General features: G+C 34.3%; 1 protein-coding gene across 3 annotated transcripts in view; it reads right to left on the bottom strand.

Moving 5' to 3' along the window:
* ADGRB3 (adhesion G protein-coupled receptor B3) overlaps positions 1–26,154 on the bottom strand; it is a 909,716-nt gene extending 883,562 nt beyond the window's left edge. For 2 of the 3 annotated variants that reach the window (XM_074237293.1, XM_074237296.1), the window contains exons 1-3: positions 25,706–26,154; positions 24,028–24,205; positions 22,159–23,143 (exon numbers count right to left, since the gene is read on the bottom strand). In XM_074237293.1, coding sequence (XP_074093394.1) covers positions 22,159–22,915 — 757 coding nt within the window. In that variant the 5' untranslated portion in view covers positions 22,916–23,143; positions 24,028–24,205; positions 25,706–26,154. The remainder of the gene's footprint in view (positions 1–22,158; positions 23,144–24,027; positions 24,206–25,705) is intronic. The other variant, XM_074237295.1, reaches the window with a different exon arrangement.
* Positions 26,155–27,828: the final 1,674 nt, after the last annotated feature.

The following is a 27,828-nucleotide window of genomic DNA, read 5'->3' as shown; positions in this document are numbered from 1 at the left end:
AAGAACTTCTCTACAGTATTTGAAGGGCTGCTAAGAAAGGGAGGATTTGTCTTGTCTTTGCACCAGATGAGAAAACCAGGAGTAATGGGGTAAATGTTTCAAAAGAAAAGAATTTAGTCTTTCGGTAAGAGAGGGAAGAGAAATCTTCCTACCATCTAAGGCAATCCAAAAATGGATTGCACTACTATAGGATTTAATAAGGTCCATTTTATTTGACATTATCAAGTAAAGATTAATGAGTAATTGGAAACTATATTGTAGAGGACATTCTTTTATAACTAGACTTTAAGTTCCCTTCTAATACTGAGATTCCATGATTTAATCACTTATGGATAGTACAAGTAAAAACATTTGCACATAATGGATGAGATAGCATGGATTGGTTGTCATTTATACCACAGAAAAGAGTACACACAACAATGAATAAGAGATAAATTTAAATATTAACACATGCAATTAATAAGGATTATTTAACATGCTGCATAATTCAATTATCAAAGTATAGTGGAGCAATACTAAGCTTATATACTTGATTAAAAGTTAGATGTTTATTACTTACTAGCTATAAAACTTTAGTCAAGCTAACATTGCTAATCCTCAGTATACTGAAATGTAAAATGGAGATATCAATGCCACAAATTTTTAATACCACAAAGTTTTTTATGTCAAGTGTTTTGTAAATTCAAAGTGACAAACCATCAAGTTACTATTTTAAATTATTATTTTTATATTTCAAGTTATACAATTTGTTCTCATATATAAAAATATACATGGGAGAAACTTTGCATAGGAGAATATTCTATTGGAATGAAAAGATGGCATTTAATTGATACCTCTATAAACTAAATGATAAATATATAATAAATAAATAAATAAATAAATAAATAAATATAAGAAACAAGACAGCAAAAGAAGAATTTCCAAATAAAAAAGATAACTTATACACATAATAAATTATCATTATACTTAATTTAAAGGTAAACAGAATTTGAGATTAAGAAAAAGCACATCTAAGAGACATAGTATAATTCTTTAATTATGGGTTTCTGTATTATTTTAGACATTTTATTTAAAAGAGAATAATCCATAATACTATAAATTCTCTTATTCAGTAATTTATTTACTAGTCCTTAATATACCTATAGGAAATAATAATTGATAGACATAATCATGAATCTTAGGCTCTGGAAAAGCCCAAAGTGATTGCTGAATAATTAAATACAGATTTTTATGTATAGTAATAATGTCAAATTATTATGCTATGTTTTTCTAATGATCTGAAAATATCTAGTGAACATGGTATATGTTTATTCATCAGAATATTAGACTAAGTAGAACATTAGATGAGCATGTTTGACTAAAAAAAGTTTCTGGAAATTGTAATTGAATCTTCATCACTATACTTTGCCCTACTTGAAAACTAATAATATTTAAGTTACTTTATAAACTTCTAGTTATAACTAATATACTTTAGTGTAGATTAAAAATCCTCAGGTCTAACAAGTTCAAATGATATATACTAAAGTACATGCCGAAAATATTTTCTTAGCTTTCTTTTGAAGATCTAGATTTTGTCTCACTAAATATTTCCTTTGTACTTTGTCAGGAGAGTAAAATGACATATTTCTTTTATTTTCTTTTTTAAGTTTTTGAAAGGCAATGGGGTTAAGTGTCTTGCCCAAGGTCACACAGCTAGGTAAATATTTAAGTGTCTGAGGTCAGATTTGAACTCAGGTTCTCCTGACTCCAGAACTGGTGTCATATCTACTGCACCATATTGCTGCCCCTAAAATGATATATTTCAAAAAGGTTTGCCAACTGTTAAGAATCTACAACATTACCAGCTTTTCATAAATCAATAAGCTATCCTAAGTAAAGAAGAAACAGAAAGTCAGCTCTTACATTTGTCAAGTACATTCACCAAGTAACAATTAAGACAATTGCAGTGTTACTTATATGTGACATTTTGTCCTCCAAGATAATTCTAAATAGGGAATATAGAACAACAACAAAATACATTACAGTATCTAATCTTTTTAGTAATAAACTATCTCATAGAATTTTGAGTATTTACATTGAGCTTCATAAAGGTCCTTATCTTTGGGCATGTATGAGATTATGTGTTCTAAGATATTAATTATTTTATTCAGCCCTACAGATAGCCATGTGCAAACTTAAATGGAATATTTAATCCTCAGCGAGAAATTATTTCAATACCTTTCTAATTCTCTATAGACTTCTTTGAGACCTTTGAAGGTCAATCATTTCTTTCATGTGCTTTGAGCATCCAACTGAACACCTATCCTTCTAAATCTGGCTCCTGATTTTCCCAGGAAATAGAAGAGAAACCTGGCATATTCTTATTTATTTTGTAGCTAAATGACATAAATTATCATAGAATTCATTTGTAAAAGACAGTTGGGGGGAAGCTAGGTGGTGCAGTGGATAAAGCACCGTCCCTGGAGTCAGGAGTACCTGAGTTAAAATGTGTCTTCAGACACTTAATAATTACCTAGCTGTGTGGCCTTGGGCAAGCCAGTTAACCCCATTTGCCTTGCAAAAACTAAAAACAAACAAACAAACAAAAACAATTAGAATTTATTGCTCTGACTGAGTATATACTTAATAAATGTTTTCTGAGTATAATCACTGCTTCTACTATCCTATAGGTAGGAAGTACAATGTAGTGAAGAAAATATATGTGTGGAGTCAAGAAGACCTGAGCTCCAATCCTGTCTCTAACACATGTAATGTTCAGCAAGTCTTCTGTTTGAGTATAAATGAATTATTGATAGGTATCACTAGAAGGGGTATCCACAGCAAGAATTCACTACACTAAGAAAATTAAGGACTTCAACCAGGAAAATCTCCAAAAAGTCTGTAATTCACTTAGATAACCCCTTAAAAGTACAAGTTCACTGAAGTCATTGGAAGAGTAGTAATTGTATTTTAATGTACTTCAATTAAGTACAAGTGGACTAATATGACATGTTTTAGCAATGTAATAATATGGGTAAGATCATATAATCTAGGTCACTAGTAAATGAAGAAAAGTATTAATAATGCTTTTGTGCCTGGTGCATAAAGATGTAAATGAGGAAATTCTATACAATTAAACCTCAAATTTAACAATCAAGCAGAAATATAGTAAGAAAGAGGGAATAAATTTAGTAATTTCTTACGTTTGTCTTTTTTTCACTAGAAAGGCTCAAATGAGAAGCAGCTGGGTGGCACAGTGGATAAAGTATCGGCCCTGAAGTCAGGAGGACCTGAGTTCAAATCTAATCTCAGGCACATAATAAATACTTAGCTGTGATCTTGGGCACGTTGCTTAACCACACTGTCTTGCAAAAATGAAAAAAAGAAAGAAAATGAATTTATATGCCATTTAAATGATGTTCATTCTACTATTATTCAAGAATATCTTTTTGGATGGGGAATAACAAATGAAAGATGCATCAACAATTGGCATCAATTTGAGGTTCTTTATCAGTATGTTCCCCTTTATAATTTCATCACTACTCAAGTTCACTGAAAAGACAAATTATGGGAGCAATGAATCATGAGAGTTGTTGCATTAACAATTATGACAAATTCCTTCTCTCTGATCTCTTCAATTTATTCAGTTTTTTAAAATGGGGATGAAGAATCTAACTTAGTTGGTTTCTGTGGACCTTTATATTTTACTGTTCTTTCTCCTTCATACACTACGGAGATCTTTCCCCTAAATTGTTCTTCTAGGGCAGGGCTGTTCAACCTTACTTTTAAGTTTTCATTGAAATAATACACAAAGTATTTTGATTTGCCATTTTAGTAGGAGCTCTGCAGTAGCTTGACTTCGTTTACTAAAGCATTAAGTAAACCCATAGGAGCCACATAAAGTCACCCTGCCATGACTAGTTTGCATTTTGGAAAACCCTCTTCTAGGACTTTTCTCTGCTGACTCAGATTGGCACTTCCATACAAAAATACAAAGAACCCGAACCTAATTAATGGGTTTTTGTTTGTTTGTTTAAAAATTTGGTCTCCTTGCTATCTAGGAAATGTGGACAGAAGATTGACCTAAAAATCATGAGAACTTGGATTTAATCCTAGGTCTGTTAGCGTGTATAGGGTAATTGTTCATTCCTGTCCAATCCTCTGTTATCCCTACTTAGGGTTTCTGTGGCAAAGAGCCTAGCATGGTTTCCTTTTTCCTTCTTTTCATTTTACAGATAAAGAAACTGAGGCAAAGAGGGTTAAGTCTCTTTCCTTCTGTCTGAGGTGGGATTTGAACTTTGGTCTTCCTGAGTACAGGTCATGAATTCTATCCACTGGACCAACCTACCCTGGATTTTTAACTCCTGTTTCTCTCAGTCTTCTCTCTTCTTTCTGACTGGAGAGCTGTGCACTTAACCCCAATGCTTTCCTTTATTAATGACAGGAATTTCACTCATTCCACTTTTCATCTGAAACTCACCTTGGATTCAACTCCACTGAACAAGAAACCCCCAAGACCCCAAGTGCCTAAGTCTTTCTAGCTTCCACCATTAGATCATCAAGATCTTGATGGTAGAAACTTGCTTTTTCTTATTTGAATCTCCAGTGCTTAGCAGAATACATGGCATATTATAGTAGATGCTTAATAAGTGTTTATTGAATTTACTTGACTTTTTTGATAATGTGATATTAATTTTATGAGAGGCATTATAATGATGAGATCCAATTTTTCAAAGAAATAAAAGGATCACTTTTAAATTATTTTGAGGTTGATATTAAGAAGTAGCATGTTTCAGTGATAGATCTCACATTGTAGCCAACTGGCAAACTCTTAAGGGTTCCAGACTACTTTTAAGGACTATAAATTGCAGAAAAAGAAAAAAAAACTTCTAACCTGAATTAGAGGAAGGAATTTATTTAACAGAGAGTTCTTACACTCATGAAATCACAATTCCAATTCCTATCTTTGTACTTAGTAGCATGGTGTAGAATAAGGTGCAATTGGCTACAATCTGAATACTTTGGTTTTAGTCACTATTTTCTCACTTATCACTCTTGTGATCCCAGGGAAAACTTTGGATCTCAGTTTCCTGCCCTATGAAATGAAGAAATGGGAATTAGGTATTACTTAAGACCCTTTCTAGCACTCAAGTACTGTGAATCTAAAGTTAAGGGAAAAATCTCAAATGACAGTGTAAAGAAGGGCCTAGATAGATTTACTAGTCAGCTCTGGGCACTTAAAAGCAGGTGGCAGAGTAGAGAGAGACATGACTGGTCAAAAACAAATTTTGTTAAGAAAGGTACTGGAGTGTGATTCACAGGAAATAAGAAAGAATTACAAGTCAAAGAAAATTCATACTTAATATATGGCACTCAAATTCAGGAATATTTTAAAGGATTAAACCAGAGACGAAAAGGAGGTAGGGAATTCTATGGTAGAAAGCTTCTTGCAAAGAAAAATTATTTCATAAGAGTGTAATGGAACTAGGAGCTGAACATTGATTGCAATGCACATGGAAAATAATAACAATACACACAAAGTTCACTAATTGGAAACTCAAAGTATCAGAAAAATGAAGTTTAAATGAATAGTTTCATTTTAAATTTATTATTAAACAATGTCATTTGAAAATAACCACTTTTTTGATCCTATTTAATCCACTGAAGAAACTCTTACTAACTCTGATTATTTCTCTATGGGAGAGAAGGACCTGTTGATACTGCAAGGAAAACACTCTAAATACTTTGTCGGTAAGGAGAAGTTAGGGAAGGAGAACACAGAGGTAAGCAAAAGCTCAGACATATTGTCCGTGTTGATTGAAAGATATGAGCAAGATTTCTAAACTAGATAACTTGATATTTACTTTTAGATTTTAATTTAAACAATATTAAACTGATATATGCATATTATAAACCAAAACAATATTTATGATATTGTTATATGTAGGGCAATGAAATGGAAATTTCAATTTCAATAATGTCCATTTAAATAGAAACTTTGTTCTATTAGGAACTCTAAAATCAGAAAATGAGATTAGAGCTTTGGGATCTAATATGAACAAGGAGTTTCAAATGAACAAAAAGTTCTCCCTATAATCAGAAGAGATATTAAAAGCAAATTGTGATACAAATAGAATTTTCATATAGCCCTTAAGGAAATATAAGGGGTTTTTTTTCCTCTTCCTTTTAGGCTTGATTACTTTTTTCAACTCCTACAAAAAATTTAAAATTATAAATTTCCATTCCAGAAATTACTGGCATATTCATAGTTTTTAAAGTTGAAAGAAGCATTGAAAATCATTTGTCCATTTCTCTCATTTTACAGAGGAAATCAGTGAAGCCTGAAAATATGTAAGAAAGTTCAAGGTCACACAATTAATAAGTATCAAAACTGACTTTTAACTCTTGTCCTCAGATCTCAAAGACAAGCTGCTTTTTCCTATATCTATTCAATACTGTACTATATTATATTACCCTATCCTGTACTATAATTAAAACGACATACCTATACCATATTACATATCCTCTCACTCTTGATAACAAACAACAGTAGTCTATAATCAAAGTAAGAATTAGTTTATTAAGAAAATTATAAATTTTCAAACAATGTTTTTTGTTATTTTTGCCTCATTCCTACCCTTTAGTAAAAAGTTATTAAACTGAAATGAAATTTTTAAAAAGTACTACGCTTTAATAGTGAGCTAGAATAAGCTATTTGAAAAATGCTTAGTTTTTTAAATTTTGCACATATGTATCCACAGAGGGCTATATTGCTCATTAATTAGTCTGTGGTCCTCTATCAAATGAATTTGTACAGTTCTTCAGAGTTAACTCATCATTATTAAAGAACCTGTACTCATTAACAAAACCTGAGACTGGGAAATACAATTTCCACCTTAGGATAAGAAACTAACCTATTTCTATTTGAAGCAGAGTTCATCTTTCAACATTTAATAACTCATTATCAAGAAACCCTGGCTTAGATATGACCTAAATTCTCTGTAATTTTGTTCAGAACATTTCATTTTCTTCAACTATAACATTAATTTCCTGATTTTTAACAACTTATTTCTAATAGTTTCTATTTACTCGTTTACAGTCTGGCTATCCATTTCAAACTATATCCTCTCTAAATTATAAATGACTACTTACTTTCTTCTAAACCTCTGAGACTCCTTTGGGTTTATTCTTTCCCCTTTGAATTCTAGAGAGTTTGTTTTTTGAAATGTCCAGATTTTAATTATATCTTCTTTTCAAATTAGAAGACTATTCAGGAGGGAAAAGGAGAATCGGTAGGAGAAGCAACCCTACACAAAACTACTCAATGTATATGCTGTAGAGAAAGTAAAGAGCTCTCATACCCCAGAAGGGGCAGCTAAAGTAGACAGAATACCAGGCTTGGAATCAGGAATCTTTATGAATTCAAATCTAGTCTCAGACACTAACTGAGTGACTCTGGGAAAGCCACATTAACCGTTTGTCTCAGTTCCTTATCTGTAAGATGAGCTGGAGAAGGAAATGGAAAATTTCTCCAATATCTTTGCCTAGAAAACATCAAAATGGAGTCTCAGAGAGTCAAAAAACAATTCTTCCTCCAGACAGTAAATTAATGTATGAAGATAAAAGTTTATAATAGTCCTTACTTTCATGGCCCTCATAGGAAGAAAAGTAATTTTGAATATGATATCATCTCAACTGCCCTAACTAGTTAATTATTAAGATTACATACATAACAAGTACACTTGAAAAATGTTTGACTGTTCTTGAAAAATTTATAAGATGCCATGCATATTTTTTGTAGTGATTTGATTGGGTCTTGAGATGGGGGCAGTTTAACAATTCCAGATTCAAGGTATTCATGCTGTTGTACTCCAAAAACTCTAGTTCATGAGATCCTAGTAACCTGTATACTTTTGTTAGTCCTTCAGTGTACATAAATGGCTCAAAGAAAAGGCTTTTACTAGACTAGCAGAGTATAAGCAATAGTAACAAAACAGTCTCTCATAAAACTGGGACATACTTTCCCACAAATACAGTCAGTACACATCATCTACTATTTGCCAAACACTGTGCTAAGCAAAAATAAATAAATAAATAAACCAAGAAAAAGACAATCTCTTTTCTCAAGGAACTCACAGTCTAATGAGAACTATGTAAAAATAAGGTATAACCAGGAAAACTTGGGGAAAAAAACAGAAAAAAAGTCTTTAGAATTTAGGGGAATTGAGAAATAGAGCCAAGCATTGTTGAGAAAAATCAGCACATATATTGATCACCCTAGCAAAGAAGCACTTACATAAAGATCCCCAACAAAGGTAGCTACATGCATTGCTACAGAACCCCCAAATCTTTTCTATTCTGAAAGTATAATCATATTACTCTCCCAAGGAGTAGAGTATCTGTTAATGAAGTCTCTCTCTCTCACAGCAGAATCTCTTATTGGAAATGTTATTCTAATGGTGTAAACTGTCATTGAAATTTGGAATGGAGAAAGAAGAGAGGAATACCATAATACCCTGCCTTAACCCTTTCCTACATTCAGAGAAATAAAAGGGAAAAGATACAGAGTTAATCCTTCTCAAGAGTTAAATTCTACCTCCAAAGCAACTTCTTTTCTCAAATATCAAAGATGGCCCCACTGATCAGAAAGGGGGAAAAAAAATCCTTGGCTAATTCAAGTTAAAACTGATGTTATTAACAGTCTTGACAAACAGAAAAAACACACCTCCCAGTGCTTCCATGAAATTTTTAGCATCCCTCACTGATATTTCTTCCTTCCTGCATATTTATTTTCCCAAAGACACAGCAAATAGCACAATAGGAAAGATGCTTTTAAAGTTTATAATACTGTCTCAATACTTAATCCTATCTCATAGCTATGTGAAGCATCTGAAAATATATTGTGCAGCCCTAATTGTGTGTAAGGTTCTATAGATAATACATTAACTTTTCAGTAGCATTACTCCAAGAAGGATGAGGGGAATGAAAATAGAGTAAAAGAACATCTGAGAGAGATGGGATGGGGGGAAGGGAAAAGGAAATAAACATTTAGATTGTGCCTATAATGTGCAAGCACTTAGCACAGTTGTTAAGTACTTTGCTAATATTATCTTATTTGATTCTCACAAAAACCCTGTACTTTGGACATACCTGTTGTAGATGTTTTTAAAGGTATTTTGCTACAATATTAAAATTTATGACATAAAGTCTTTATTTAGAAATTGGGATGAGAAATTCCTCAGCTATATAATAGGACATAGGATCCCTATAAAATAAGTTATAATAATTAATCAAGTTCTTCTCTTATATATATATATATATATATGTATATATGTATATATGTTAAAGGTCCTCTGAGTTATGTTAACCAACAATGATAGAAGCATTTGACCTCCCACAGTAGCCAAAAATAAACTGCAATTTTTCAGCCTCTATTACAGAAGCAGAATTGAAATTTGGGTAGACCAATGTGGGGGGAAAAAGCTGGTACGTGTGTGTTAAATGGATATATTCCAGTTACTTGCTTTCATATCATTAGAATTAGTTTCTTGGTACATGTGCATTTTTGTTATTATTCTTTTTTCAAAATATTTATAATTGCAATTTTATTCCTTATAAATTCATAATTTTAAAAAAGAAAACAAGGTTTTAATTGGAGTAATTTTCCCCTTTTCCTTCCCACATTTATCATGCTTATTTCCTATTTTAAAAACAGTCACACGATCATTAAATAAAAATCATATTAGAAACAAGTTGTTAAAAATCAGGAAATTAATGTTATAGTCGAAGAAAATGAAATATTCTGAACTGAATCATAAGAATACACTAATGTATCAGAGGAGACAAAAAAAGAAAAGGAAGATTTTTAAATTTGCAATTGAAATATTAATTTTAATTTTATCCCCGATAGAATACTTTATATTTTGGTAGATTTCTTATTTCTTTCATGTTGGCACTCTCTCTCTTCCTATAAATATCAAAACTCATTCACATTTTCATCTAATATGATTCTTGTTCACAACTTCCCAAATATTCTCCAGAGAGAATCTACCAACATGACAGAAGTCATTTTCCTGTTCTTTCTAATACCTCAGCAATGCCAGTGTACCCCTCGGTGCATCCATCTGTTATTTTCTCGGTCTTGATACATGAATTTTCACCCACTTCTCATATGAAAAACATTAATTCTAATATATTATAGTCCCCTCATAACCAACATATGGTTTTCTATTGTATCTAGAGGTTTTTCCTTTAAGTTACTAGAATTTAAGAGTTTTAAACTCTACAAAATAAGAAAAACTAAAATACTTCATCACAATTTTTGATGTGATTTGCTGTTCATTTTTAGCACCATCCAAGATGTTCATAGTAATGAATTAAATCAGTGAGTTCCATCTAACTATAGCATGACTAGTTAGACTAATCTTTAGACTGTTTTGGATTTCATTGAGTACATTTTTAATTATTATGGAATGTTCCTTTTTGTTTAGATTTTATAGAGGTCATTTTCTATAAAATTGATAAATACCTTTTGGCATGTATCTTCCCATTTAACAATACTCTTTATATCAATATTTGAATCCATTTTGAAAGATCTCTTTTGTCAAATCTGTCAAAACGTTTTATAATTTTTTTATTGTATAGGAGCAAAATGTTGTAAACTTCAAGGACAAAATTTGTTCTCCAAAGTCAAATTATTGCTTAAATTCAATAAACAATAAAGACAGTGAGATTTTATATTGCATTCATCTCTCATTGTGATGCCAAAAATGTTGTTTGATATAGAAGAAGAAGAATCCAAATAGTCCTTACTAGTTCTTTCTCATATTATAGTAAGGATATTACTGTTACAGTAAATACTGTAACAATTTCATAAGTGCTTGATAATGATGAGAAAGCTGATGCTTGAAGCAGTTGTTCTTGAAATCTACTTATTCACTTTTATTGTTTTTTTAAAGATTCTCTTCTGATCTTTTTCCTTATCTAGAAATGTTCCAACTCTATGTGTTTCTACAACTCATATATGTCACTATTGCCTCATTGGAAGGAAGTCAGTCAAACTGTCATTATCCTTACTAATTATTATATAAAGCACATTTGCAGTTTGACAGAACACTAAATAGTTTAGGGAATTGAAACAAAAGAATAATATTTTTCTCTATAGAACTGGCAGAAGAGTTAAACTGATCCCATTTAACAAAGAAAATTCCATTGAGTTTTAAAAGTGAAATTTTATCAATTTGTTACCAAACTGATGTTTTTGAAATAAATAAAAATATACTTTAAGGTGCTATTTCTATTTTAGTTAAAAGAATTTTTGTATTCTATTTCCTGATCCTTCAAGCATGACCTGGCTATAACAATCTACAAAAGACTAGTTTCTACATATAAACTATGTACATCAAATGGCTGTATCAACATGAAAATCAGTACTTTTATTATTATGAATCGTATTTCAATGCTTAATTATAAACTGTACTAGATCATCTTTTTCATATCTCAAGCTAAAATCTGAGATCTAAATAATCTTTTTTCTTCTACACTATGTAAGAAGAGCAAGACAGTTATTTACATGCCCTTTTTATAACATTAAGGACCTGGTATTGAAAATATTGTGACTTATTTAGTCACATAATTTTTTTTAAAAATCATCAAAAGCAAGGCCATAATCTAGATCATTTTATTCATCCATCCAATTAGGGATGAATAATTCTATTATCTTACTAAATTTATACTTGAAATATGTCATTGAAATTATTTTTCAAATAGAATTCAAAATTTAAATTGTATTATGGAGCCTGAAATAAAGGTTAAAGAAAGGAAAGAGAAAACTTATTTGCCAACCCTATAAGTAATCATATCCAAAAATAAGTTTGGCAGCCCTTGGATTTTAACATTTTATCCTGAGTATTACTGTTATTTATTTTTGGATGTATCAGACATGCTTACATCAACACATACGTTTTCAGTACTCCATTTCTTTATCTAATATAAAATAGTCTGCATTCAGAATTTTGAGACTTTTTTTAATCAAATACCACAAATACCTCAACAAACAAAGGGACAATGAAGAAAATAATTTCTACAATCCTTAGCATTGGAAAGTTATAATGAAAAGAGATTTAGAAAAACATAAATTAATGCAAAAAGATAATAACGATTTAGATTAATCTAGAATAGTCAGAAGTGTCTTTGAAGCAACAGGAATGAAAATTGGTTAGTTCAATTTGTAAAATATTTAATATATAAGATATGTTCATACTATACTACAATTGGAAAAGTTGCAATACAATATTGAGTTTTTAAAAATGTTTCATGAAGGATTATTATTATTATTATTAGCAAAAATTAAAAAATATACATATATTAAAATGCTTCAATGAAATATTATTCTGCCTAAAATACAAAAGAAAGTTAGTTTGCCATGAATTTTGTCAAATATTAATTATATTAACTTATTTGCGGAGAGCAGTTCAGTGGAATCAGCACTGGATTTGGAATCAGAAGACATAGACTTTAATCCTAGTGCTTGTTCCTTATCCCTCTTGAAACCATATCAGAGACTCTGTAGTCTTAGTTCCCTGATTTTTAAAGTGAGGGAGCTGGACTAAATGACCTCTAAAGCTGTCAAGCTCTAAATCTATGATCTCATTTACTTTAAGGTTTATAAAGTACCATCTATCCTATGTAAGCATTATTATATCCATTCTGAAGCTAGGGTTCAGAATATTTAAATAACTCACCCAAGGTTACACAATTAAGGACTAGAGCCAGGATTTAGATCCAGGCTTTCAGATTCCAGCTCACTTTTCATAATAATCAATTGACTTCCAAAATGTTTAAAAACTGAACAGAAGAACATTAAGAAGAATCATTTTTTTAAACTGTTGATTTTTTCACAAAGTGCCATTTGTACTGACTGTATATTTCCTTTTGTTCTATATCTTTAAGACTTTTATTCATCCAATTAAGGAAATATCTTACAAACTACATATTTTAATATACTCTCTATCTCATTCTCATACTTTTTGTCTCTCTCACATACATTGTCTCTTGTATGTTTCTATTGTGTTTGTATTTATATTTTGCTCAAACCTACTCTAAGCATAGAGAAAATTCTCTACCCACAAAATCTCCAATACCCGATGCTTCTGTTCTATTTTCACTGTTCCTATGCTAAACCAGGTTCCTCTTGTATATACTATTGCAATGGTTTCTTATTTGCAATCTTTCCAGTCATTGAACAAGCATTTATTTTGCACTCACTGGTCTGAAAAGATCACATTCTAATGGGGAAAACAACTTGAAAACAATTATGTACAAATATGAAAATAAATTGGCGGGCAATTTCCAAGGAAGGCATTTGCGTTTCTTTACCATTATCCAGTTTTCAGAATGTTGCCCAAATAATTTTCTTAAAGCTAAAAGCTCAGTAGTCTTTAGCAATTCCCCCTGTTTTTTTTCCACATAAAATAATAATTCTTGGTAGGACATGTAAACTTTTCCATAACATGTCTTCATTTTTTAAAAAAAAAGATTATTTATTTAAGGCAATAATGATAATTGACTTGCCCAAGGTCACACAGCTAGGCAATTATCAAGTACCTAAGGCCATATTTGAATTCAGGTCCTCCTGACTCCAGGGTTGGTGCTCTATTCATTGTGCCACCTAGCTGCCTCATAATACTTCTAAATGTGAAATGGTTTCTTAGACTTGGCTGATGAAAAGTTCCAATTTCTTCAAGGTTTTATTCAAGTTATACCTCCTCCACAAAGACTTTCCTGAGTTTTCGATTTATCAGACAGTTTTCTCTCCTTGAGTGTTTTATGCCACTTTGGACGTCTCTTTCAAAGTTAATTACAATTTCTCATATAAAGATATTAACATTTATTTTATTTCTCTCAATTTTGGCAAGCTCTTTTAAATCAGGGGTTATACTTTTACATAACTAATAAGTTATAATAATAGTTAGCATTTATTATAGATCCTATACAGGAACTAAGTGATGAACAATTATTACCTCATTTGATTCTAGGTACTAATATTATCCTCATTTTCCAGGTAAAGTAACTGAGGTAAGGAGATTAAGTGACTTACCCAGAATCATATGACTAGTGAGTGTTTAAGCTAAAATCATCATTACTAGAGATATAGCACTCTAACTATCGTGTCATTTATTTGCCCCTAACATTATGTATTATATCTTAGTTAGGTCTTGCAAATATTTAAATAAAAAAACTAACTTCAGAAATATTCAGTGGCAGGGAAAAGTATATTTTATATATGTATATATACACACACATATACACATATATAAAGATTAAAGAAACTTTGCAAATATTTTCTTATTAAGCACTAAACTGCAAAAATTTCACTTGATTCATAAATTGACATTAGTTGCACACTTACTAAAGATACTTTGTCCTTTCTTTTCTTTTTAAAAAAAATTTATGGTAATAGGGTTAAGTGACTTTTCCAAGGTCACACAGCTAAGCAATTAATTAACGTCTGAGGTCACATTTGAACTTTCAACTCAAGTCCTCCTGACTCCAGGGCTGGTGCTCTATCCACTGCACCACCTAGCTGCCCCTACTTTGTTCTTTTAAAATCAGTATCATCTTTCTATATATGCTAATATGCCAAGTACTAAAGTATTTAAAATATTTTTTGAAAGTAGAGACTGTATTTTTGTACAAGATAAATTCCATAGTCTGGCATGAATGGTTATCCACAATCTGCTTTAACCTTTCCATCTGGCCATAACTGTATATTACATAAGTTCTCATATTCTTGTGCTCCAGTCAGATGGACCACCAGATCTGCTACGAGTTAGAGATAATCTTTCTTGGATGTACAGTACCAGAGGTTATTTTCCAGTGCTCTAATTTACTTCTTCCTCAGCTACACCTCTCAGAATCCTTAATGTACCTTCAAGACTCAGCAAGTATCTACTCCTCCCTCTAGTGAGCCCTTCCTCATACTCTAAAATCTTAGTGTTTTCTCTATTTTGCTTGTATATCCCTTTTTGTCCATTTTCATTCTTAACCTTTTATTATATTATATGTGATATCCCTTCAGTATAATGTATCCTTGAGTTCCCCTCCCCCAGACTTTTTATTATTTCTAACACTGTGTCTTACACACAGTAAGCATTGAATAAATGTTTGTTGAATACAATATTAAATTGGTTGAGTTTTAAAAATTGTTCATTATTTCATTGCTCAGATATATGGTCAAATGTTAATTTCCATGGCTACTGCTGAGGAATATTCAGTGCTGCACAAAAGAAAATGACTAGTACCTGTTACATGCTATCTTAAAGCAAATGTATATATTATATATGTATAATATATAATGTTATTTATTATATATATATATCATCTAAAGTAATATATTATTGACTTGATAGCTCCTTAAGGTTGGTTTTGTATTCTCAAAATATAACACTGAATCATATACTTAACTGTATCGAATTGAATTGAGTATGACAAATTTGAGCCAAGGAAAAAAGGCATAAGATCTATCAAGACAAGAGAAAATGAGTATGTTCCAGAATTTCTCTCTCTCTCTCTCTCTCTCTCTCTCTCTCTCTCTCTCTCTCTCTCTCTCTCTCTCTCTCCTATTTATCTTTATATACATCTTTATAAAAGAACTGCACTCTATGTGAGCACAGGTTTTGTCCATTTGGGAACACATACACTGGTAAATGTTTACAAACTTCATCTTTAAAATGATTAATTTAGTTCATAGAAGCTCAAATCATTTTTATAGAAATTTTTTGTCTCCACAAACATTAAGAGTGGGCAGCTAGATGGCATAGTGAATAGAGCACCACCCCTGGAGTCAGGTGGACCTGACTTCAAATTCAGCCTCAGGCACTTAATAATTACCTAACTATATGACTTTGGGCATGTCATCTAATTCTATAGCCTTGTGAAAAACAAACCAACAAACAACCAAAAACCTTAACAGTAAAATGTTTTCACATGTACTTATAACAGATATGTTTCAAGCTGAATTCCAAATGTAATGCTAAGAAAAATATCCTGTGATTACTTTGATAGCAAGACTGATCAGAATTACATCAGCTTTTAGTTATTATTAAAGGCCTTTCAGACCTAGACACTCAGTTAAACTGGAATCACTATTTTACTCTTTTATTTTTAATTTTAGTACCTATAAAATAATCTATCCCCATATAAAAATGTTTGAGTTTTTAAATGCCTTTTATGAAGACAATCCAAAATATATGACATTTTAAATAGCAAAAAGGAAAAAAAAATTCTTTTCTCCCTTACTTTCTTCTTTCCCTGACATCATTGTAAATTCATAGTTCATGTTCAAGGTCCCTACACTTCTAAATCCTATGATCCTTTGATCCTAGGAGTAGATAATAGAAGCACTGAACCATACATTCTTTCCTATTTTACCTATAAGAAATTCTCTGTACCTGTTACATGCTATCTTAAAGTTGAGAGGGGGGGAATGAATTTCTTTTCCTTATGACTTATTTCTCTACTCAGAATTGTCATACTAGATTCAATTCAATAAGTACACTTAACTATATCATTCAGTGCTATATGTTGAGAATATAAGCCACCCTTAAGGAGCTATCAAGTCAATAATATATACTCTATTATATATATATATATATATATATATATATATATAATATACTGCATATACTGTGTATATGTAATGTGTCTATGTGTAAATGTAATGCATCTTATATGTGTGAATATTTTACTTCATAACTAACATTCAAATCTAATAAGAATTATCCAGACTGATTGGTTCTTAGGAGAGTCAGATTTTTAGCAGAGTGTTATTCAAAGTTCTTTCAACCTACAACAATCACCTAACTGTAAATTAGGATTACTATGTAAATGGATGTTTAAAATAAGCATTAGGCTCAGAGACTATTAGGACAAAATTCCTTTTGATCTGTAAATGGTTTTGTCAACAGGTGTCTAAATGGTAAGAATTTTAAAGACTATGACATCATTAGAAAAAACTGAGATAAATGATTTATGTAATTAAGAAATATTTCTCAATAGTTTCCCTTCTGCCATTTTGAATTTCATTAAGTTCTCTGTATAACATATAACCCTAAATTGTAACGAGATGAGATTAAGTATTTCAGAGAGGATAGTGAGCCAGTCTCTGAGTGTCATTTAATTTTTCAATGCCACAAACTCCCTAAAACTCTTCTTAGAGAAGAATGATTGGTTGGATTTTCCACACTGGGAGTGTTGGTGTACCACTATGCAGAAATTATAGGTATGGAATATACCTCTTCCTGCAAAAAAATTCAATTAAACCTTAGGTAAAAATAACTGGTTTGAATCTGAAAAGTGGAGAGGTTTCAACAAAAGACACTGATCAAAAATGAAATTCAAAACAAGACTGCTTTTTCATACTGATATCTTCGATTTATTTATATGAAACCTTTGCATATCCATATCTCTTATTCTCATACCTTTTTCAGTTTAGAGAAGGAAGCTGTGCTGGGGGGGAAGATAGGAATTGTAAGGAAAACTGATTGATACTGAATGTACACATTATGGTCATATAAATATTTATCCATATAGATATAGATATAGATATAGATATAGATATAGATATAGATATAGATATAGATATAGATATAGATATAGATATAGATATAGATATAGATATAGATATAGATATAGATATAGATTTGGAGGGCAGCATATCGGGCAAGTAATATACACACTTATTTGGGCCTCATTCATTTTATGTAGTTTGTTATGCTTGTGTATGAGTATGTGTATTTATCACATATGCATGTGTGCATGTGTATGTTTGTATGCACATGTGCATATATATAATATATACAATTCATGTGCTAATATAGAAAACATAAATACATGCATATAGGCATATATCTCAGGGATGGTAAGAGAAACATATATATATAGTTATCCTCTAATTGAATGAAATTCAAAAAGACAACTATGAAAATTTCCCTTTATGCAAGGAGCTCTTTAAAAAGCAAATAAGGGTATAATAGGTCATAGAATTCTAAAATTTAGAGGTGTAAATGAAACTAGAGATCATCTACCTAAACACCCTCATTTAACAAATGAGAAAATTGAGGTTAAATCACTTGCCCAAGGTCACATGCAGGTAGCAGAGCCTGGATTCCAAACAAGATCTGGATTCGAAATCCCATGCTCTCAGTTTATTCTTTTATTAAGTAAGTTTGACCTCCATTCTCCCAGTACAACTTTTCCTGCACAATCTAATTTATTTAATTCTTTCAAAATTTAGAATTCTTTAGTAGTAACAAATGATGCGTCCTGTGAACGCTTTGTTGTGTTGTTTTTTTTTGTTAAAAAGAGAATATGCTCAGTAATGTAGGCATGAGTATTACAAATGGAGGAAACCCCTCGATACCAATTCTAGAGTCTTTCATTCTACATGTCAATTTTGAATATTAAATGAACTAATCTAATTTGTATATCCTTTTAGTTAAACCCACACCTTCCACAAATGATTTTGCCAAGAGATACCTGACATCCTTGAGAACACTAGGAAGAAGAAAAGACCTTACATCATTGATTTACACAGTTTTAATTTTTTCATGAAAAGAAAAAAAATCTGCATTCCAAAATATACATGCCAGACAGAAACTCTAAATTAGAGTTGAAGACAATTTGAAAACTGTATAAAAAACATTAGCTCCTTAACAATGCCATTGTAGAAATATTTTTAATAACACATGACATAAACAAATTTTTGTAATTCTCAGGTTCATTATAACAAATAATGAGTCTTCATTCCATTTCTAATCATATACCCAAACTGTTATTAGGGCCAATATTTATTAAAAATAATTCTAGCAAAAAAAATCTTATCTCAGGATAGATATCACATTCCCTCATGATAATATTTGGCATCTTTTGTTAAAAAAAAACTTGGGAATTCTTAATATTCCATTGTTGATTTAGTTTCGAAATTGCATAAGATTTTCCAAAAAAAGTAAATTACTCCTTCTAAATGTCAGTGTTTCATTAAAACAAACCTACTTAAACAATGCTATTAAAAACCCTTCTCATGATAACATAGATGCCCCTAAGTTATTATATACTTATGAACTCCATTTGAAATAACTATCCAATTAAATATATCAGTGCTTACTAAAAGCAACAAAGCTGTTAAACAAAACTGATTATTTAATCCATGTATTGTTTATTATCTTGACTTGTAATTCTGAAGAAAATAAAATATGTCAAATTAAAATGAAAAGATTGATGATTTGAGGTCTCAATTTTTTTAAAAAAATATGCATTACACTATCATTCTGTGAAGATAATTGGCTAAAAAAATAAAGCCATAAAAGATGATAGAAAACAAAAATAAAAGGATATGGTACCTTTAAATGGAATAGAATGAAATCATTCCTCTATAAATTTTTTATTTAACTATTAGAAATATATTTTGAACATGATTTAACCCTTTTTAAGTGAATCTGACTTTCCATCTTGTTAGTTTTCTTCTATAGCAGCTAATGAAGTCTCCTCTCAGACTGGTGTGAAAAAACACAGAATATAATCTTTAAACAAATCATTTACAAAATACAATAACTCATAAATATACTATGAGTATCTTCTTGATCAGGTTTTTCTCTGATTCAGATGGTTAAAGAAGGCTTAAGGTCTAAATTTAGAGAATTAGATATTATGGATATTCCATGTTCACTGATTCAAAGTAAGTTTTTGCCTAAAAACTGTTAAGTTCAATTATTCATTTCTCTTATCATGATACTTGTCTGAATACCATCACTGCTGTTTTCATGGAAGCATTCCCTGCCCATTTTTTCCAGCTCATTATGCACAAAGAATAGAAATTGTCAGTCATGTAGCCTGTACTAACTGAATTATTCATTTACTAAAAGTTAAATCAAACCAGTATACTTCCTCTAATGCTAGAACTACCTTTATTCATGCCTTTTCATCATGACCAGCAAATTATTTGTAAATCATATTGATGTACATGAAAGAATTCTTGTCAGCTATGGCCTTTCAAAGGAATTGGCATGACCGAAGTAAACTTGTGACTTTTCATTATTTTTAGGAGTGGATTAAAGTATGACAATTTTGAACTATTGATGAATATGGACTTCTGATTTTTATTTAGGATCTCCCATACTTTTTTTTTCCCTTTCTAGTGATTGTCTTATGAAGAGAAATACTACCAAAGCATTTCCTGTCTGTGTGTGTGTGTGTGTGTGTGTGTGTGTGTGTGTGTGTGTGTGTGTGTGTGTATGTTTTAGTTTCTTATTCTAGGGGACACTAATTAGTTTTAAATGGTGTTAAATACCACCCCTGCAGTTGCAAGTGCTTCTCTGGGAATTTTACTAGAGAAAAGAACTCCTGTAATTTAAAATCACTTTGTTTTCTTCTTTCTCAGTTTTTAGTCAAACAATGACCTGTAGAACTCTTAAAGTGCCCCCTCCCATATCCACACACCTCACACTGTCCATTAGCCTGAATGGCTACCGAGCACCTCTCCTCCACCAGCTCCATCTCCCCACAGCAATTCCCATCCCCCAAAGTGCCTCTAGCAGAGGAATAGCTTGAAGCAAATTCAGCTTTTTCTCTCACAAAGCCTTGGCTGGCCTTAAAGGAAATTCTCTTAACAACGTGTCAATTTTATATTGGCCACAAAGACAACTTCTGTTTGGGGGGAGGGGAGGAAAGAGGGACTGGAGCTTTGCTGTCCCTTTCCACAGACAAGGATCTTTGTGGCAATCAGAAAACATTTCCTGAATAAAAAATCAACACACTCTCTCACATTGCTGGGTGGGGGAGCAGGCACAAACATATAATATCACTCCCCTCGCAGAGATGAAATAAATTCAGGAATTTCCCAATCGGGAAATCTGTTTTTCCTCTTTTGTCTTTGTGACCCCCCCCCAAGAACCGCTCCCCCCCAAAAAAATCACTTGTTAAACACAATTCACAGCTTCAAAACCTTTACGTAATGCCCTTAGTAGGAATTGGAGAAATGCTGTAAATCAGTTCTTCACTTTATCGCCTCTCCCTGCATTTCCGTTATAGTCTGCCTTTCCAAACAGCCCAGCTAAAACACTCTCCCTCTCTCTTTTGTGCTGATCAACAGGGGAGCAGAAGCGAGGGCAGAAATCCTTTGCAGTAGACCTAATAAGACTCTGCTAGTTCTCATACCACAACAATAACCCTACTAACTAAAAGTCCAGAGGGGGAGGTAGGGCAATTAATTTGCATGGGGGTTTTAATTGAGCCCCTTCCTCCCACCCATCCCTCTGCTCCCAATAGCATGTGACTTCACAACCATTGCGACACAGTGAGCCTGTGCTTCCAGTTGAGTCCCATGTGGGCCTCTCCTTAAAGACCAGGGAGCATGTGGGGTTTATGGTGCAAAGCATTTCAAATAAAAATCACAGATCTGTGCCTTTGTTTCACCTGCCTTGAATTTCAAGATTAATAGGGAATTCTCTATTAAATGTGTGTGTGTGTGTGTGGGGGGGGGTTAGTCATTTTCTCTTAACTTTGTAACTTTTCCCCCCTTTTTCTGTTTTTTTGGGGGGGAGAGTTTAGGAAGAAAGAAAACTTGATGGGTCAAAAAGAACAGGATCAGAAGAATTGTTTTCCCCTGCAGATATATTTCAAGGAATTTTATATTTTTCTTCATTTCTTGCTTCCTCTCTCCACCGACTTCCTCAGTTCCTAGACCAAGATTATTACTTGGCTTCCAACCTGTGACTGTCTCTTGGCCGAGCTGCAAACTCAAGGAAGGACTTGGACTTGGTAGCTACTCTTCTCTAACATTCAGAAGCACTACAGAAACATCTGAGTGAGCTTGCCAAACTTAGGACACCTTTCACTTCATTTCAATAGCCCAGTGCCTTCAGGGGTCTCTGTGGGTATGTTTCATTCTCAATCAAACTTAGTCACTCTTCCATCTGCATGATTCCCAGATCTCAAATCAAAAAAGACTTTCTTGTCCTTGACCCTAGGCTCACATCAAATAAATCCAAATACAGCAGAGATTACTAGAGGAAGGAAAATGACCTAAGCTTAACGTAAAAATCTTTTTTTTAAGTTTTCTAAGTATCTCCCTTCTCACTCCATTCCCCCTGAACCCTCCAACCCTGTTTCCTCTGCACTTACCTTCTTTCGGTGGGCGCTTGGCTTCTCTGGTAAGATTGCAGACCTGAGTAGTTTGCAGCTCCTGGGTTAGGCAGCCCTCCGTCTGCTCATTGAGGGGAAGCACCACGTTATTTAACAACATCAGGGACTGGTCGTCTATTCCCCATTCCCCCAAATGCTGAGGACAGGTGCATTTTGTGTACATGATCCCACAGGACTCTGTTCTCCCATTTTCCGACTTTAAGCAGCTCTCCAGCCAAGTGCATAATACATGGCAACCAAATTGGCTTGGGCTCACCTTGTTCAAAACCAAAAACTCAAAAAAAGATTTTTCGTCTTCATCCCCTTTTTTCTGTAATCCTGGAAATTCGATTGGATATACTCGACGTATTTGAATAAAATTTTTATCATATTGTAGAAATACAAAAGCATTCTTGGAATCGCAGAGTTGCATTATAGAATGGTTATTTTTTAAAAGATCCTTTATTTTTTCATGGGAAAAATGATCGAACTGATAAGCCAAGAGGGAAAAGTTAGAGCAGCTGAAGTCCTTTTTGGAAAATTTCAGGTAAATACTATATTTGGTTGGATCTGGATTTTCCAGCGTCCAAGTGCAGTTTGTAAAGTTTTTTGGAAACATTTCACTTACAGAATATGATCCATAAATGACTCCCTTCACCAACGTGGAACACCAGAAGTCTTGGGCAGCATTAAATCCAAACATAACCAGGAAATAGGTGGAAAATATATAAATCAGCAAATTACGAACAGCCTTCATCCTATGTCATTTGGCCTGTAAAAATGGGGATGAAATTACAATGCAAAGGTAATTCTGCACGCATTGAAAAAGAAACTCCTTCCAATATTGTGGCCAGCTGTTTTCAAGATTTCAGTTAAAACCCTTTACAAAAAGAAGGGCAGGTAATTTTTATTTTATAACGCATGGAAATTGCTCGATGCTGTGTGAACAGCGCCACCACGTGGCCCTTCACAATGGTCCAATTCCCTAAATTCAAATTAAAAATAAGATTTAATAGATCATTAATAGGAATGTCCTCATTCATCTAGCAGCTATTCCTTTCAGCGAATTATAAAACTAAAAAAATTAAAGTAAAACCTCTAGATATCACAAAGTATCAATAAAGATCAATTTTAAGATATTTCAAAAATCAATTTACATGATTCCCCCTCCCCAAACCTGTGCATAGAAATATATATCTCACATAATCTAATCTGAAAATTTAGGAACAGCTGTGGTTAAATTATCTCCTTACTATTAAATGTGCAAAGTAATCGTGATGAATTACAGTCACAATTTTAAAACGCACAAATTATTATTTGTTGCAGATGGAACATTATCTCCCATATGTCTACATACCTTTGCAGGACCACCTGGTCTACAAAGGTCTCTAAAATGTTAAATTACTGTGAGCCAACATAGGTATAAATGTGTGTTCTTATTTTGTAAATATTATCGGGGAAAAGGCATAGGTGGATAGACACATAAAGGTAACTTATTTGACATGCCACTGAAAGCCAGAATTTAAAGACATTCATTTCAATGTGACATGCCCTCTTGGGATACATAAAGTGGATCACTGTATTAGTATCTGTATCCAAAGGCGATGTCAATGAAAAATCCCAGAATCACAGTAATTGAACTGGATTCAAGCTTCTAATTGCTTTTTTTAAAAATTAGTACTTTTTATCTAGACTTATCTACTGTAATTTGCAGGTTTGTATATGACAGATGAAAGACATTTTAGATTTTTCTGCCTTAACACTTGCAGGTATTGAATGAATTCCTTCCCAATAATGGCCCCAAACCCTCCTATTTTGTTGTTGTTTTACCTTGACTTTTCATGATATAATAACCTTGGTTATATTTACCTCTGTATGTTGTTATCCAAAAATAACTTGAATGTTTTCAGCTTTAACCTTTAAGAAGTTTTTGTGGCTTTTTCTTTAAAAATTGACTGACACTTCGTTTTCCAGTTAGTGTCTGGGATGAGAAAAGTGATGCCAAGTTAATTTTAAAAGTCTTTAGACTGCAGCCTCTTCCGCTGTTCTGTAAACAGAGACAGACACAGAGGCAGTTAGAGTTTTGAATCTTGGCTTTACCTAGGTTGTTCTCTCCCAAACCAAGAAAAAAAAAAGCTTCTTCCTTCCCATTGCATAACACACACCAACGCATACACACACACACACACACACACACACACACACACACAGACACACACAGACACAAACACATCGACAGAGTGAAGTCCCTGAAGAGATCTCTGATATTTCCAGATTATAATTTAAACTCTTAGTCTTGACATGGGTAATACAGCATCAACTCTAAGCCTCTTTATAGCTGCAGTTTAAAATAATACCAGAACTGCCAGAGCTTTCAAAAACACTGGTTCCTCTGTTTCCTCCCAAATATAGAGCCCGGAGAATAATATGTTATTTTTCTTGATGAAGTGAAGTTACAGAACATGTAGACGTTTTAAAAAGGAAGAAAGTTAAATGGAAATTCTGAGAATAATCCCCCTTCTCTCCGTGTAGCACTTTGCAGGCAATGCAGGTCTGCGCAGTATTCTACAGGATAGAGTGTAGGCGTTGAAAGCCAATGTGACAATAAGTGTCTAAATTAGGAATTCCAACCATGAAAAAGGATTCATTTTATGATCTGCAACTCCAAAAGAGGTCTTATTTTTCTTCCAAATGAAAGCCCCCGACTTTTTCTTCCACATAATATGCCGGAGTCCATGTCTGCAGTGCTTTGCTCATCTTGAATAAGAAAATCTGGCAAAACAGCCCCGATTTCACTTCAGCATTCGCTCAGACGAGCTCCCTTAAAAGATCATTCTAGATTTTTAAAAGCCTCAGTACACAAAATCTTATTTTTGTCCTTATTTTGTCAGTAAAAAATATAACTGGTCTGGCCTCTAGGAAGGACTGCAGGGTCAATTAAAACACCTGCTTCTTCTCTTTAAGAAATAACGAAGGGGGGGGGGGAGAACTGTTCAGCGAATTTTACGATTAGGTCATTTATTTATTTAGTTAGTGATCTCCTGCTGAAAAGCAAACGGGAATTTAGTTGAGCTATGTAAAACTGATTTTCTAGGTGACACTGTAGTTTTGTTGAACATAGACGGCGCCATCACTCCACTCATTTTTTCCCCACTATAAGACCCATTGACTTCCCTTATCTTAACTTCCTATTAACCTAAAATTCCCCCCCTTTCATAAAATTACCCCAATCACATACAAACGTCAGGTTTTCTCTACCTCCCTGGAAATGCCTCCCAATGAAGCCAGTCTCTCGCAAAACACACTTCTCTAACTTTTCAACTGCGGCGTAGGAGTAAATGCAGAGATTGGGGGGGGGGGGAGGGGGAAGATGGTTAGGTGAGGGGGGCTGTTTTTGTTTGTCTGTTCTTCCCTCACCCCCAGCTTCTCAACCCTCCAGTAGAAACCTCTCCTTTCCCTCCCTCCCCAGGAAGAGCCCAGGCTTCGAAGTCTATGATGATAATCCCTGGTACCAGGCATGGAGAAAGAATCCCCCAGACCCCCTTACCTTCCACTCCGAAAGCTGAGGGAGGTTATTTCTCTAAGAGCCTAGCACAGGCACACGTCCCAACAACAGTGATGGAGAGACTCCCCTTCTGGCCGAATCACCGTTGCCCATTTTCCCCGGCTCAGGTTCCAAAATCAAGATTTCAAAAAAAAAGGAAGGAAGGAAGAAAAGAAAGGAAAACACATTCACAAGAAGGAAAGGGGTAAAAAAAAAAGAGGGGGGGGAGAGAGAGGACACCCCCAGCCAGCCCAGAGCTTGGAGCCGTATCCAACTCAATCCAGCCTCCCAAACGGAAAACGGAGGGGGTGGGAAAGCCCAAGGCAAGAGACTGCAAGGGGAAAAAAAAATGGAACTGGCTTAAGAGCGACGATTTGTTTGACCAAATCTAACCCAACACCCGGAGTAGTCAAGATGCCAAGGAAACGCCGAGGCGAGAACTCAAAGCGCTGGAGCTGCTGCTTAGGCGGGTCGCTGGGGTTGGTGGGGTTTTATTGGTATAAGATTAACAGGCTTATTCTTGTTTCTCTTTTCTCCCTCCTCCTCTTCCTCCACCCCCCTCAGGTACTGATGGACGGACAGCGACTAGGGGGAAAAAAATCCTTGGCTGATGCTGTCGGAAAGCTGTTTGAATGCCGAGTGAGGAGGGAGTAGAGAGAGGGAGAGGGAGAGAGAGATAGTAAAGCTCTGTCTGTGGGTGCGCGCGCGCTCCAGCTCTCCTCTCCCTCTCTTGTATGTGTATGAGTGTGTGTGTCTGTGTGTGCGCGCGTGTGTGTGCTCGCGCGCGCACGTGGGCGCTCACTTTCCTCCAGTGTCTCGGGGTGCGCGCGCTCCACCGAGTGCGCTGCGCTCTGCTGTCCAGCATGGGTGCGCTTGGCTGCTCTCCCCAAGCTCTCTGTGCGCTTCCCCAGGCGCTGCGCTCTCCCTCTTTAGTGCTGTCTGTGATGCTTCGGGGTGTGTGTGTGGTGTGTGTGTGTGTGTGTGTGTGTGTGTGTGTGTGTGTGTGTGTGTGTGAGAGAGAGAGAGAGAGAGAGAGAGAGAGGATGGGGAGGAGGAGAAGGGGCGCTAGTGGGAGGGTTGAGAACGGGGAGGTGGGCAAGGCGACAGAGGGAGGCAGCCGGAGGGTCTCCAGTGTGCTCCAACCGGGCCTGCACGTCACGGCTACTCAAAAACTGAGCACGTCCGTCCTGCAAACGTTAGTTTCTGCGTCTCGGAGGTCTTTCCAGCCTCAGTTCCCACCGAGAGGGACTGGTTGCGACCGACTGTAAGAGAAACTCAGAGATTGGGACTGAAAGAAGGGGGAGGGAGAGGGTGGACGGGGGGCGGTACGGGCAGTGGGAGGAGAAAAAGAGGAAAGGGGGAGAAGGAAATGGAGCACTTGATCTCCTCTCGTAGCAAAGACCTGTCGCAGCCCCGAGAGCTGGGGACTGAACTCTGAAATACAGACTAATTGAGAGAGTTCTCTGAGGGGAGCAAGCATCTTAGCTTTCAACCCGCCGCCTGTCCCCGCCTGGAACAATAGCAATTTCCTCGGTGAGACTGCAATTAACAGCTTATTCGTTCTGACTGGATAACGGGTTTGTTCTGATCTCGGCTTAGGCTTTCTTTCCAGCCTTGGACAATCTCGCATTGCTTCGCTGCGTGCCGGTGGGATCATGGCTATGGACTCAGAACTTTTCTTTTAATATTTTTATTCTTTTTCAAGTTACCCTAGTAACCGGTCTGGGGCGGGGGAAGAAGTGGGAGGAAGAGGAGGAGAGAGTATGGTAAAGGCATCAAATGTCTCGGTTATGTGGGGAGGGAGGGGGAGGTATTTCCGTTGGTTTTTTTTTTTTTTTTTGCCTCTAGTTGAGCTTGCTTGCCGAAATATTTGATGGAATATTTCCAAATGGATGCTGCAAAAGACTATTAGCCTCCTGGTTGTTTCTCTGCCTGCAAACTCAGTTTGTAGTTTTCCAAAACAAATGGTAGACTATCTCAGAGATGGAGTTGGGAGCAGGATTCTTAAAGTGGAAATTTCTTTTAAAAATGTAATTTTCACCAAAAGAAAGCTCCGTTTTAGTTCCAGGTGGAGTTGAATAAAATATTTTTTTATTCATTTCCTCTTTCCTGATTTTTTCCCCCCT

This window comes from Macrotis lagotis, chromosome 5 (genome assembly GCF_037893015.1).
Source record: "Macrotis lagotis isolate mMagLag1 chromosome 5, bilby.v1.9.chrom.fasta, whole genome shotgun sequence".
Taxonomy (NCBI): Eukaryota; Metazoa; Chordata; class Mammalia; order Peramelemorphia; family Peramelidae; genus Macrotis; species Macrotis lagotis.
This window is presented reverse-complemented; position numbering and strand designations above follow the sequence as displayed.